The 15751-nt window shown below is 33.9% G+C and overlaps 1 protein-coding gene across 1 annotated transcript in view; it reads right to left on the reverse strand.

Moving 5' to 3' along the window:
- The window catches only part of LOC143032604 (uncharacterized), a 204340-nt gene that overhangs the window by 43658 nt on the left and 144931 nt on the right, over nucleotides 1-15751 (reverse strand). The window contains exon 17 of the mRNA XM_076197475.1: nucleotides 11708-11880. Coding sequence (XP_076053590.1) covers nucleotides 11708-11880 — 173 coding nt within the window. The remainder of the gene's footprint in view (nucleotides 1-11707; nucleotides 11881-15751) is intronic.

Raw genomic sequence — 15751 nt, forward strand, 5'->3', positions numbered from 1 at the left:
GACTCCATTTCCAGCCTTTTCCAGGTCTTCTAGTAGTTTCACATCATCTGCAAAGAAGTTCATATAACATTCCACACCTTCATCCATATAATTTATATAAATAGCAAACATTATCGGAGCCAATATAGAGCCTTGTGGTACACCACTTATCATATCTTCCCAATTTGAATTCTTGTCTCTACGTACCACCCTCATTTTTCTTCCGTTCAAAAAATCTTCCATCCATCCCAATAACTTTCCTTGTATTCCACCTATTATTTCAATTTTCCTTAGTAGCTATTTGTGGGGTACTTTGTCAAAGGCCTTTTGTAAATCCAAGAAAGCACAATCTGCCCATCCGTCTCTTTCTTGTATTATTTCTATTAATCTTGAGTAGAAGCATATTAAGTTTGTGGTACATGATCTTCCACTTCTAAAACCAAATTGTTTAGGATTTAGTATTTTGTTCTCTTCCAAATTTTTGATCCATTTATTCCCAATAAGTTTTTCACATATTTTTGCTACTGTGCTTGTAAGGGATACCGGTCTATACTTTTCGATTTTCTTTGTCTCCTTTGTATATTGGTATAATATTTGCATTTTTCCAATCTGTGGTACTTTTCTTTCTTTGAGTGAGAAGAGTCAATTATCTTGTGTAATTTGTCCTTTAGTTCATCTATACATTCAATTTCCAGTTCGAAATTCCATCCAGCCCGTGTGACTTTCTGACGTCAAGGTTTTTTATTTGGTCCCTTATTTCTTTCTGTGTGACCGTTATTTCTTTCATTTCGGGGGATCTTCCTCGCTGTCCTTCATTCGAAATTTGCGAGCTTTCAATTGTAAATACTGTACAGACCTAAAATGCCTGATCATAACTTTAGCCATTTCTACATCATTTATATATTCTTTGTTTCCTTAGCACAGTTTCACTAATTTGTGTTTGTTTTTTAGTTTATCATTTACATATCTGTAAAATAGTTAAGTTGGTCTTTGCATTTATCTATTATATCTTTTTTGTAGTTTCTTTTTTTCTCCCTGCGTATATCTACAGTTTCGTTTCTCAGTTTGATGTATGTTTGCCATTTGGTCATTTTTTTTCTTTTTTTTTTTCTTTCTTCCATCTTTTCCAGGCTTTGTCTCTTCTATCTTTAGCATCACTACACTTTTTGTTATACCAAATACATTGTGTAAACCCTTTTTTGTTTCTTCTTTGGTACATATTTATCTGTTCCCTCCTTGTATTTTTCTTTAAATATATTCCATTTCTCTTCCATCTTTGTTTCTTCATTTGAAAATTTTTCCCAGTTAGCGTTTTGAAAAAAAAAAATCTAAGTTTTACAAAATCCGTTTTATTGTACATTAATCTTCCTTCTCTATGTTTCTCATTTCTTCTCACATCATTTTGTTCTTTAAGTTCGAACTCTATTAGTATGTGGTCATTTCCCAATTGGTGTCTTGTAATTTTGTCCACGATTTCAGGCTCAGATGTGAATATTAAGTCTAGTCTCGATGGTTCTTCATTGTTTCTATATCTGGTATTTTCCTTGACCCATTGAGTCAATGTATACTGTCATTTCTTCCCAATTTATTTCCATTGCGTTAAAGTCTTCTTTATTTCCCCCCTTATATATTGGTACTATATTTGCTCTTTTCCAATCTTTTGGAACTTTTCCTTCTTTCAATGAACTGCTTATTAGACTATGTATTTTATCTGTTAGTTCATTCCTGCATTCTTTCAAAATTCAGTTTGCCATTTCATCTGGACCATGCTATTTTCTAACATCGAGATTACTCAAGTGATTCATTATTTCATTTCTTGTTACTTCTATCTCTTTCATAGAGGGGACTTTCTCCTCCCACTCGCCATCCCTAAGTTTTATGTTCTCCCTCGTAAACACAGATTTAAAATGCTTGTTCATGATTTCTGCCATTTCTATTTCCTCTGTGTATTCTATTCCTCCTTGTAGTTTCACTAATTCTTTGTTTGTTTTTCAGTTTGTTGTTTACAAATCTTTAAAATAGTTTTGGTTCATCTTTAGATTTTTCTGTGACATCCTTTTCGTATTTTTTCTTTTCTTCTTTGCGCACTTGTACATATTCATTTCTATAATCAGTATATATTTTCCATTTTTCGGGTTTTTGTCTTTCCTCCATTTTATCCAAGCGTTATCCCTTTTGTCTTTTAACTCGCTATATCTTTTCTTGTACAGTACCAACATTTTACATATCCTTTTTCCTGTTTCTGTTTTGGAACATACTTTTCCACTCCTTATAAATTTTTGTCAAAATATTCCATTTCTCTTCTACTGTTGTTTCCTCTTTGTATATCCTTTCCTAGTCTGCTTTAAAAAAAAATATCTCATTTTATCAAAATTTGTTTTTCCAAAAGGTAGGGAGGTGCTTAGAGTGATCTCTTTAAATGAAAACGAAAAGGAGAAGGAGTACAAGAAGAAGCTGAAGGAGGAGTGGGAGGGAGTGAAGGATAGAGTAGAGGTAGGTGTATTTACCTAGTTGTATTTTACGGGAAGGGGAGCTATGCTCGTGGTGTCCCGTCTTCATATCTCATTTGATCTAAACTATTTTTAAATGCATGTATTGTTTTTTCACACACCACTTTCTCATCTAACTTGTTCCAACTGTCAATTACTCTGTGAGGAAAGCTGTTCTTTTTCAGATCTCTTCTATAGCTGTCTTTTTTTATTTTCTTTCCGTGTCCTCTTGTATTTCTATCATCCCATTTTATCAGATTCTCTCTATCAGTAATTTCTATGCCTTTCATGATTCTGTAAATAGCTATCAAATCTCCTCTCTCTCTTCTTTGCTCTAGTGTCTGTAGTTCAAGTTTTGCTAGTCTCTCTTCATATGATAGTTTTGAGAGTGTTGGTGCCAATTTTGTAATTGCTCTTTGTAAATTTTGTAATTGCTCTTTGTATTCTTTCAAGTTTTTTTAATACATTTTTTTGTACTTGGTGACCATATCGTTGCTGCATATTCCAATCTTGGTCTTATCAGGGCGATTAGAATTTTCTTCACCATTTCTTCATCCAGGTATGTAAATGCAACTTTGATTGTTCTTATTAAATTATAAGTTTTTCCAAAAATCTTATTTATATGTTTCTCAGGTGACATATTATTCATAACAATGACTCCCAGGTCCTTCTCATTTTCTACTTTTTTTTTATTCCTTCTTCTCCCAATTTATATGATCCTGTTATTCTGTTTTTGCTTTTTCCAAATTCCATTATACTACACTTTTTTGTATTGAACTCCATCTCCCACTTCCTACTCCATTCCTGTACTTTATTTAGATCACTCTGTAGTGATTCACAATCTTCCGTGTTTACTCTTTTCAGTAGTTTTGCATCATCTGCAAAGAAGCTCATATAGCTTTCAATTCCTTCCTCCATATCATTAATATATATAGCAAACATTATTGGGGCCAGAACTGTTCCTTGCGGAACACCGCTTATTACTTCATCCCATTTTGAGTGTTTGTCTCTTATCACTACTCTCATTTTCCTTTCTTGCAAAAAGTCTTCCATCCAATTAAGCAGTTTGCCCTGTATTCCTCCTTCAGTTTCTAATTTCTTAAGCAACTTCATATGTGGTACTTTGTCAAAAGCTTTTGGTCTAGAAATGCACAATCAGCCCATCCATCTCTTTCTTGTATTATATCTATTAGCCTTGAATAGAAACATATTAAATTGGTGACGCATGATCGTCCTTGTCTGAATCCAAATTGCCTTGGATTTAACACGTTTTTTTCTAAATATTTTACCCATCTACTTTTGACAATTCTTTCACAAATTTTTGCTATTGTACTTGTTAGAGAGACTGGTCTATAGTTGTTAGGGTCTTCTTTATTTCCCCCTTTATATATGGGTATTAGATTTGCTTTTTCCAATCTTCTGGAACTTTTCCTTCTTTCAATGAACTGATTATTATGCTATGTATTATATCTGCCACTTGGTGACCGTATCGTTGCCGCATATTCCAATCTTGGTCTTCTTTCTTGCAAAAAGTCTTCCATCCAATTTAGTAGTTTGCCCTGTATTCCTCCTTCAGTTTCTAATTTCTTAAGCAACTTTTTATGTGGTACTTTGTCAAAAGCTTTTTTTAGGTCTAGAAATGCGCAATCAGCCCATCCATCTCTTTCTTGTATTATATCTATTAGCCTTGAATAGAAACATATTAAATTGGTGACGCATGATCGTCCTTGTCTGAATCCAAATTGTCTTGGATTTAGCACATTGTTTTTTTCTAAATATATTACCCATCTATTTTTTACAATTCTTTCACAAATTTTTGCTATTGTACTTGTTAGAGAGACTGGCCTATAGTTGTTAGGGTCTTCTTTATTTCCCCCTTTATATATAGGTACTATATTTGCTTTTTTCCAATCTTCTGGAACTTTACCTTCTTTCAATGTATTATATCTGCCAGTTCATTCCTGCATTCTTTCAAAATCCAGTTTGCCATTTCATCTGGTCCATGCGATTTTCTGACATCAAGATTACTCAAGTGTTTCAATATTTCATTCTTTGTTACTTCTATTTCTTTCATAGGGGGGACTTTCTCTTTCCATTCAATCTCTTCAGGTTGTATGTTCTCCCTTGTAAACACAGATTTAAAATGTTTGTTCATAATTTCCGCCATTTCAATTTCCTCTGTGTATTCAACTCCTCCTTGTCTTAATTTCTCCAAATCTTGTTTGTTTTTCAGTTTGTTGTTTACAAATCTGTAGAATAGTTTTGGTTGATCTTTACACTTTTCTATGACATCTTTTTCATATTTTCTCTTTTCCTCTCTGCACGCTTGTACATATTCATTCCTATAACAAGTATATATTTTCCATTTTTCTGGTCTTTTGTTTTTCTTCCATTTGGCCCAAGCTTTGTCTCTCTTGTCTTTTATCTCCCTACAACTTTTATTGTACCTGCACTATATATATTCTTTTTCCTGTTTTTGTCTTGGGACATACTTTTCTACTCCCTTTTTATAGATTTTTGTCAAAATATTCCATTTCTCTTCTACTGTTGTATCTTCTTTGTGTATTCTTTCCCAGTTTTCATTTTGGAAGAATTCTCTTATTTTATCAAAATTTACTTTTTCATACATCAATCTTCCTTTTCTATATTGTTAATTTCTTTTCATGTATTTTTTCTCATTTAGTTCTAGTTCTATCAATATGTGGTCACTTTTGCTTATTGGTGCCTGGTATTCTATCTTTTCCACTATTTCAGGTTCTGATGTGAATATTAGGTCTAGTCTCGATGGTTCTTCTTCATTTCTATACCTGGTGTTCTCTTGGATCCATTGCGTCATTGTGTGGTCAGTAATCATCTCAAGTAGAACACTACCCCATGAGTCTTCTCCACCCTTTACGGTCATCTCTTCCCAGCATATTTCTTTGCAATTATAGTCGCCCATCATAACTATTCTTCCTCCATCTTCCATTATCTCGTTTAGTGTTATTCTTGTGTCTTCTAACATGCTTTTATGTTCATTCTCTTCCCACGAGGCTGTTTTTGGGGGCACGTAGTTTATTACAAACTTTCTGCTCTTCTTATCTCTATCTTCTACTTCTATCATAATCATCTCTACTTTATTGTTCCCATATGTGACATTCTTCACTCTTATATCCTTCTTAGTCAGGAACATAACTCCACCCCCTTGTTTTTTCTCTCTGTTTCTAATCCAATAATTATATGTATTGTGTCCTATGCTGTTGGGTGGTAGTGGACCTTTTAATTTTGTTTCAACAATTCCCATTATGTCCGGATCTTTTTCTTTCAGATATTTGTTCAGTTCATTCAGTCCTGTTATTAATCCATCTATATTTGTGTAGGATACTCTTAACTTTCTGTTATTTCCATTGTATTCTCTGTTTCTTTTGTGTTTCTCTCTGTTATGTTCCATTTCTTCAATTTCATATTCACTACTCTCCAGTAGAATTCTTGTTTTTATGTCTCACTTCTGGTCTCGTTTTTTTTCTTAGCTTCATGTCTTTTCCTTATTTCCTCCTCTCTTTCCTCTTTATTCATTTCCCTTTTTATCCATACCTTTTTATATTGTTCACTTGTTGCTAGTTTCCCTGTTTTGGATAAGATATTCTCAGCCGTAGTTTGTGACCTGAATTTAATCTTAATTGGTCTGGGCTTGTCTATACTATATTTCCCGAGCCTGAATTTCTCTTCGATTTGTTTCATTATTTCTGGCTCATCTTCCTGAACTAATTCTATAAATTTCTTACTTTTTCATTTTCCTCTTTGATTCTTGTGGTTCTATCTGGGTTGTGTTTCTCTTCCATTCCTAATATAATTATACATTTCTTTCTATCTGCTAAGTCTCTTACTATATTCTCCTTCTGTCTCATCACTTTAATAACTGAGTCTTCAGTTTGTTCATTCATTTGCTGTTTGATTATGTCAGTAAATGCAACTTTGCTATTTTCTTGGATTTTTTTCCAACCCTCCTTGTTCTCCTTATTATTCTCCTTTAAGACTTTATTCTCTTCTTTTACTTCTTTTAACTGTTTTTTTAATTCTTCAATTTCCTTAGTTAAGTTTTTGTTCGCCTTCTCTAGTTCTTCCAATTTTTCAACCCTCTCCACAATGTTGTTAACGTGACCGAACCTAAATTCCCAGTGCTCGATCATCTTATCGAGCTTCTCTTCTAGTCTTGTTAATCCGGGGGGGTTTGTGTCCCCCCCACCCTCTTTAAATCCCTGGAAAATATTCTCATCATCTTCTACTGTATTGCTCTTATCTATACTTCTAATCTTTACATTTTTGTTAGACATTTTGTCATCGCTAAATTGGTCAGGACCTCGTTTGTTTAGATGGCGTCTGCCTGCCTGGGCCAAGTCCTCACCTTCCTCATTTCCTTCCATTTCCCTCAGTAATCCCTCCCCTTCTCCTTTTTCCTTACTTTCCCCTACACCACGAGCAATTTTCCCCCACCCTGTAAATACAATAGGTACTTCCTTTGCTTTGGGATCCACGAAATTTCACTTTTTCTTCAGAACGTTCTCTAAGCCGTCCATTCGTTGAAGTGTGTGTGTATTTACCTAGTTGTATTTTACGGGAAGGGGAGCTATGCTCGTGGGGTCCCGTCTTCATATCTCATTTTATCTAAACTATTTTTAAATTCATGTATTGTTTTTGCACACAACACTTTCTCATCTAACTTGTTCCAACTGTCTATTACTCTGTGAGGAAAGCTGTTCTTTTTCAAATCTCTTCTATAGCTGTCTTTTTTTATTTTCTTTCCGTGTCCTCTTGTATTTCTGTCATCCCTTTTTATCAGATTCTCTCTATCAGTAATTTCTATGCCTTTCATGATTCTGTAAATAGCTATCAAATCTCCTCTCTCTCTTCTTTGCTCTAGTGTCTGTAGTTCAAGTTTTTCTAGTCTCTCTTCATATGATAGTTTTGAGAGTGTTGGTGCCAATTTTGTAATTGCTCTTTGTATTCTCTCAAGTTTTTTTATACATTTTTTTGTACTTGGTGACCATATCGTTGCTGCATATTCCAATCTTGGTCTTATCAGGGTGAATAGGATTTTCTTCACCATTTCTTCATCCAGGTATGTAAATGCAACTTTGATTGTTCTTATTAAATTATAAGTTTCTCCAAAAATCTTATTTATATGTTTCTCAGGTGACATATTATTCATAACAATGACTCCCAGGTCCTTCTCATTTTCTACTTTTTTTATTCCTTCTTCTCCCAATATATATGCTCCTGTTATTCTGTTTTTGCTTTTTCTAAATTCCATTATACTACACTTTTTTGTATTGAACTCCATCTCCCACTTCCTACTCCATTCCTGTACTTTATTTAGATCTCTCTGTAGTGATTCACAATCTTCTTCAGTTTTCACTCTTTTCATTAGTTTTGCATCATCTGCAAAGAAGCTCATATAGCTTTCAATTCCTTCCTCCATATCATTAATATATAGAGCAAACATTATTGGGGCCAGAACTGTTCCCTGCGGAACACCGCTTATTACTTCATCCCATTTTGAGTGCTGGTTTCTTATCACTACTCTCATTTTTCTTTCTTGCAAAAAGTCTTCCATCCAATTTAGTAGTTTGCCCTGTATTCCTCCTTCAGTTTCTAATTTCTTAAGCAACTTCTTATGTGGCACTTTGTCAAAAGCTTTCTTTAGGTCTAAAAATGCACAGTCCGCCCATCCATCTCTTTCTTGTATTATATCTATTAGCCTTGAATAGAAACATATTAAATTGGTGACGCATGATCGTCCTTGTCTGAATCCAAATTGCCTTGGATTTAACACTGTTTTTTTCTAAATATTTTACCCATCTACTTTTGATAATTCTTTCACAAATTTTTGCTATTGTACTTGTTAGAGAGACTGGTCTATAGTTGGTAGGTTCTTCTTTATTTCCTCCTTTATATATAGGTACTATATTTGCTTTTTTCCAATCTTCTGGAACTTTTCCTTCTTTCAAGGAACTATTTAGTATGCTATGTATTTTGTCTGCCAGTTCATTCCTGCATTCTTTCAGTATCCAGTTTGCTATTTCATCTGGTCCATGCGATTTTCTGACATCAAGATTACTCAAGTGTGTTAATATTTCATTCTTTGTTACTTCTATTTCTTCCATAGGGGGAACTTTCTCTTTCCATTCGTTCTCTTCAGGTTGTATGTTCTCTCTTGTAAACACTGATTTAAAATGTTTGTTCATAATTTCCGCCATTTCCATTTCCTCAGTGTATTCAACTCCCTCTTGTCTTAATTTCTCCAAATCTTGTTTGTTTTTCAGTTTATTGTTTACAAATCTGTAGAATAGTTTTGGTTGATCTTTACACTTTTCTATGATATCTTTTTCATATTTTCTCTTTTCCTCTCTGCACGTTTGTACATATTCATTTTTATAACAGGTAAATATTTGCCATTTTTCAGGTCTTCTGTCTTTTTTCCATCTGGTCCAGGCTTTGTCTCTTTTGTCTTTTAACTCCCTACAACTTTTGTTGTACCAGCATTTTACATATTCTTTTTCTTGTTTTTGTCTTGGGACATACTTTTCCACTCCTTTTTTGTAAATTTTTGTCAAAATATTCCATTTCTCTTCTACTGTTGTTTCTTCTTTGTATATTTCTTCCCAGTTTTCCTTTTTAAAGAATTCTCTTATTTTATCAAAGTTTGTTTTTTCATACATCATTCTTCCTTTTCTATATTGTTCATTTCTTTTCATATATTTTTCTTCATTAAGTTCCAGTTCAATCAATATGTGGTCACCTTTACTTATTGGTGTTTTATATTCAATTTTGTCCACTATTCTAGGTTCGGATGTAATTATTAGGTCTAGTCTCGATGGCTCTTCTTCATTTCTATACCTAGTGTTCTCCTGTATCCATTGTGTCATTGTATGGTCAGTAACCATCTCAAGTAGAGCGTTTCCCCATGAGCCGTCTCCACCCTTTACTGTCATTTCTTCCCAGCAGATTTCTTTGCAATTAAAGTCGCCCATCATAACTATTTTTCCTCCCTCTTCCATTATCTTGTTTAATGTTATCTTTGTGTCCTCTAACATACTTTTATGTTCACTCTCTTCCCATAAGGCTGTTTTCGGGGGCACATAATTTATCACAAACTTTCTGCTCTTCTTATCTCTGTCTTCTACTTCCATCATTATCATCTCTACTGTATTCTTTCCATATGTGACACACTTCACGTTTATATCCTTCTTAGTCAGGAACATAACTCCACCCCCTTCCTTTTTCACTCTGTTTCTAATCCAATAATTATATGCATCATGTCCTACACTGTTGGGTGGTAGTGGACCTTTTAATTTTGTTTCTACAATTCCCATTATGTCTGGTTCTTTTTCTTTCAAATAATCATTCAGCTCATTCAATCCTGTTATTAATCCATCTATATTTGTGTAAGACAGTCTTAGTTTTCTGCCACTTCCATTGTGTTCTCTGTTTCCCTTTTGTTTTTCTCTTGTATGTTGACTTTCTTTAGTTTCATATTCACTACTCTCCAATAGAATCTCTCTTTTTCTGACTCTGTTCTTATCTCGTTTTTTTCCTTAGCTTCAAGTCTTTTCTGTTTTCTTCCTCTCTTTCCTCTTTATTCATTTCCCTTTTTATCCATACCTTTTTATATTGTTCACTTGTTGCTAGTTTCCCTGTTTTGGATAAGATATTCTCAGCCGTAGTTTGTGACCTGAATTTAATCTTAATTGGTCTGGTCTTGTCTGTACTATATTTCCCAAGCCTGAATTTCTCTTCGATTTGTTTAATTATTTCTGGTTCATCTTCCTGAACTAATTCTAGTAAATTTCTTACTTTTTCATTTTCCTCTTTGATTCTTGTGGTTCTATCTGGGTTATGTTTCTCTTCCATTCCTAATATAATTATACATTTCTTTCTGTCTGCTAAGTCTCTTACTATATTCTCCTTCTGTCTCATCACTTTAATAACTGAGTTTTCAGTTTGTTCATTCATTTGCTGTGATTATGTCATTGAATGCAACTTTGCTATTTTCTTGGATTTTTTCCCAACCCTCCTTGTTCTCCTTATTATTCTCCTTTAAGACTTTATTCTCTTCTTTTACTTCTTTTAACTGTTTTTTTAATTCTTCAATTTCCTTAGTTAAGTTTTTGTTCGCCTTCTCTAGTTCTTCCAATTTTTCAACCCTCTGCACAATGTTGTTAACGTGACCGAACCTAAATTCCCAGTGCTCGATCATCTTATCGAGCTTCTCTTCTGGTCTTGTTAATCGGGGAGGGGGGGGTTGTGTCCCCCCCCACCCTCTTTAAATCCCTGGAAAATATTCTCATCATCTTCTACTGTATTGCTCTTATCTATACTTCTAATCTTTACATTTTTGTTAGACATTTCGTCATCGCTAAATTGGTCAGGACCTCGTTTGTTTAGATGGCGTCTGCCTGCCTGGGCCAAGTCCTCACCTTCCTCATTTCCTTCCATTTCCCTCAGTAATCCCTCCCCTTCTCCTTTTTCCTTACTTTCCCCTACACCACGAGCAATTTCCCCCCCACCCTGTAAATACAATAGGTACTTCCTTTGCTTTGGGATCCACGAAATTTCACTTTTTCTTCAGAACGTTCTCTAAGCCATCCGTTCGTTGAAGTGTGTGTGTGTGTGTATGAGGTCACAGCATTAACCATGGATTAGGTAATATACAAACTCTGAACTTCCATCTGTTAACGAGTTTCTTAGGTATGGTGAAATTGTAGTTGAATGGATAGAAAAGTTATAATGAAACTGGCTTTTGTTAAAGGATACTGATGTCAGGAGAAGCAATGAGGTTGCAAGTTGGGGATATCGTAATGAAACCTTTGTTATTTCACAGCATACTGAGTGACATATTGATCAATACATCTTATGTATATATACATTTTTTTTTAAATAATTCTTATACCATTTCTTTTCAAGGGGAGATATAATAATACTGATAAGGTAGTGCATATATAGCAATTTTCACTGAACTCTAAACTCAGTAAAGCCACAAATATTTTGTGTGACTTTAGGACTCCAAAAAAGTAAGCTCTCCTAATTGTGATAGTGGGCATCAATATGTCATTTCATGTTGCATTCATTCAGCTCACCTTTAACATTTAACTTGAACTTTTATATCTCAATGTTTTGACAAGACTAATTGGTTATCACTCAATGGTTGGTCTAAGACATGCAGTTGGACAAAACTCTTAGTGACAACAAGATTGACTTACAGTAGATGCCAGGGTGCTGACATTCTGTTTTTCGAAAATCATTATCCCTCTCTGTCAGGTTAAAACCTTCAACTGTGCCTATGGCTTCGAAAAATTCAAAGTCTTGGTCCTCCAGCATCTGGATGAGGTCAGCATCAGGTTCATAGTATCCCTCCAGAGTCCAGTTTCCTGTCCTGTAGGAAAAAAAGCAAAATAAACTGTGGCAGCCATGATTTTGCTTGGGAAAAAAAAAAAAAAAAAAAAAAAAAAAAAAAAAATAATAATAATAAGAAAATAAGATAAATAAATAAATAAATTAAATTAATAATAATAAAAATAAATAAATAGATAAATAAAAAATAAGATAAAATAAAAGAAAAAATAAATCCAGGAACTACTATCCTGTTTGAGAGAATAAATGGGCTGGGGGATGTGCTGCTTCACTTGCACACCACCATCAGTCCCCACAGTTTCCCAATCCAGCCTCCATGCAGCTACACTTCTCATTTCAAGCAGCTCTCACCAGGAATGATGGACTTGGTCCAGCCATGAGTTCTGTATTTACCTAGTTTACCTAGTTGTATTTTACGGGAAGGGGAGCTATGCTCGTGGTGTCCTGTCTTCATATCTCATTTTATCTAAACTGTTTTAAATTCATGTATTGTTTTTGCACACACCACTTTCTCATTAACTTGTTCCAAATGTCCATTACTCTGTGGGGAAAGCTGTTATTTTTCAGATCTCCTCTATAACTGTCTTTCTTGATTTTCTTTCCGTGTCCTCTTGTATTTCTATCATCCCCTTTTATTAGATTCTCTCTATCAATAGTTTCTATGCCTTTCATGATTCTATAAATAGTTATCAAATCTCCTCTCTCTCTTCTTTACTCTAGTGTCTGTAGCTCAAGTTTTGCTAGTCTCTCTTCATATGATAGTTTTGAGAGTGTTGGTGCCAATTTTATAATTGCTCTTTGTATTCTTTCAAGTTTTTTTAAATCATTTTTTTGTACTTGGTGACCACATCGTCGCTGCATATTCCAATCTTGGTCTTATCAAAGTGATTAGTATTTTCATCACCATTTCTTCATCCAGGTATGTAAATGCCACTTTGATTGTTCTTATTAAATTATAAGTTTCTCCAAAAATCTTGTTTATATGTTTCTCATGTGACATATTATTCATAATAATGACTCCCATGTCCTTCGCATTTTCTAATTTTTCATTCCTTCTTCTCCCAATTTATATGATCCTGCTATTCTCTTTTTGCTTTTTCCAAATTCCATTATACTACACTTCTTAGTATTGAACTCCATCTCTCATTTCCTACTCCATTCCCATACTTTATTGAGATCACTCTGTAGTGACTCACAATCTTCTTCAGTGTTCACTTTTTTCAATAGTTTTGCATCGTCCGTAAAGAAACTCATATAACTTTCAATTCCTTCATCCATATCATTAATATATATATAGCAAACATTTTTGGGGCCAGAACTGTTCCTTGTGGAACATCACTTATTACTTCATCCCAATTAGAGTGTTTGTCTCTTATCACCACTCTCATTTTTCTTTCTTGCAAAAAGTCTTCCATCCATTTAAGCAGTTTGCCCTGTATTCCTCCTTCAGTTTCTAATTTCTTAAGCAACTTCTTATGTGGTACTTTGTCAAAAGCTTTTTTCAGGTCTAGAAATGCACAACCAGCCCATCCATCTCTTTCTTGTATTATATCTATTAGCCTTGAATAGAAACATATTAAGTTTGTGACGCATGATCGTCCTTGTCTGAATCCAAATTGCCTTGGATTTAGCACATTGTTTTTTTCTAAATATCTTACCCATCTTCTTTTGATAATTCTTTCACAAATATTTGCTATTGTACTTGTTAGAGAGACTGGTCTATAGTTGTTAGGTTCTTTATTTCCCCCTTTATATATAGGTACTATATTTGTTCTTCTCCAATCTTCTAGAAGTTTTCCTTCTTTCAAGGAACTGTTTATTATGCTATGTATTATGTCTGCCAATTGATTCCTGCATTCTTTCAAAATCCAGTTTGCTATTTCATCTGGTCCATGCGATTTTCTGACATCAAGATTACTCAAGTGTTTCATTATTTCATTCCTTGTTACCTCTATTTCTTTCATAGGGGGGACTTTCTCTTCCCATTCGATATCTCCAGTTTGTATGTTCTCCCTTGTAAGCACCGATTTAAAATGTTTGTTCATAATTTCTGCCATTTCTATTTCCTCTGTGTATTCAACTCCTTGTCGTAATTTATCTCATTCTTGTTTGTTTTTCACTTTGTTATCTACAAATCTGTAAAATAGATTTGGTTGATCTTTACATTTTTCTATGATATCTTTTTCATATTTTCTCTTTTCCTCTCTGCCCACTTGTACATATTCATTTCTATAACTAGTATATATTTTCCATTTTCAGGTCTATTGTCTTTTTTCCATTTTGCCCAAGCTTTACCTCTTGTCTTTTAACTCCCTACAACATTTGTTGTACCAGCACTTTACATGTTCTTTTTCTTGCTTTTGTCTTGGGACATGCTTTTCCACTCCTTTTTTTTTTTTTTTTTTTTTTTTTTTATTATAGATTTTTGTCAAAATATTCCATTTCTCTTCCACTGTTGTTTCCTCTTTGTATATTCTTTCCCAGTTTTCTTTTTGAAAGAATTCTTTTATCAAAATTTGTTTTTTCATACATCAATCTTCCTTTTCTACATTGTTCATTTCTTTTCATGTATTTTTCCTCGTTTAGTTCCAGTTCAATCACTATGTGGTCACTTTTAATTACTGGCGTCTTATATTCAATCTTTTCCACTATTTCAGGTTCTGATGTGATTATTAGGTCTAGTCTCGATGGTTCTTCATTTCTATACATAGTGTTCTCTTGTATCCATTGTGTCATTGCATGGTCAATAATCATCTTAAGTAGAACATTTCCCCATGAGTCGTCTCCACCCTTTACTGTCATCTCTCCCCAGCAGACTTCTTTACAATTAAAGTTGCCCATTATGACTATTCTTCCATCTTCCATTATCTTATTTAATGTTATCCTTGTGTCTTCTAACATACTTTTATGTTCTCTCTCTTCCCAAGAGGCTGTTTTTGGAGGCACATAATTTATTACAAACTTTCTGCTCTCTCTATCTCTGTCTTCCACTTCCATCATAATCATCTCTACTGTATTCTTTCCATATGTGACATTCCTCACGTTTATATCCTTCTTAGTCAGGAACATAACTCCACCTCCTTGTTTTGTCTCTCTGTTTCTAATCCAATAATTATATGCATCATGTCCTACACTGTTGGGTGGTAGTGGACCTTTTAATTTTGTCTCTAAAATTCCCATTATGTCTGGTTCTTTTTCCTTCAGATAATCAGTCAGTTCATTCAATCCTGTTATTAATCCATCTATATCTGTGTTTCCCTTTTGTTTTTCTCTGTTATGTGCCATTTCCTCACTTTCATATTCACTACTCTCCAATAGAATTTCTCTTTTTCTGACTCTGTTCTCATCTCGTTTTTTTCTTTAGCTTCTTGTCTTTTTGTCTTCTCATCCTCTCCTTCCTCTTTATTCATTTCTCTTTTTATCCATACCTTTTTATATTGTTCACTGTCTGCTAGTTTCCCTGTTTTTGCTAAGATATTCTCTGCTGTCGTTTGTGACCTGAATTTAACCTTAATTGGTCTGGTCTTATCTGTACTATATTTCTCGAGCCTACACATTTCTTTAATTTGTTTCCCGATTTCAGGTTCATCTTTCTGAACTAATTCCAGTAAACTGTCTACTTATTCTTTTTCCTCTTTGATTCTTGTAGTCCTATTTAGATTATGCATCTCTTCCATCCCTAATATGAATTATACATTTCTTTTTATCTGCTAAGTCTCTTACTATATTCTCCTTCTGTCTCATCACTTTAATAACTGTGTCTTCAGTTTGTTCTTTCATCTTCTGTTTTACTATATCATTAAATGCAATTTTGTTGTCCTCCTGGATCTTTTTCCAACCCTGTGCTTCTTTTGCTATATGGACTCTTTATTCTCTTTATTCTTCTTCTTTAA

Source organism: Oratosquilla oratoria, chromosome 14, assembly GCF_046742065.1.
Source record: "Oratosquilla oratoria isolate Oo_2021 chromosome 14, ASM4674206v1, whole genome shotgun sequence".
NCBI lineage: Eukaryota > Metazoa > Arthropoda > Malacostraca > Stomatopoda > Squillidae > Oratosquilla > Oratosquilla oratoria.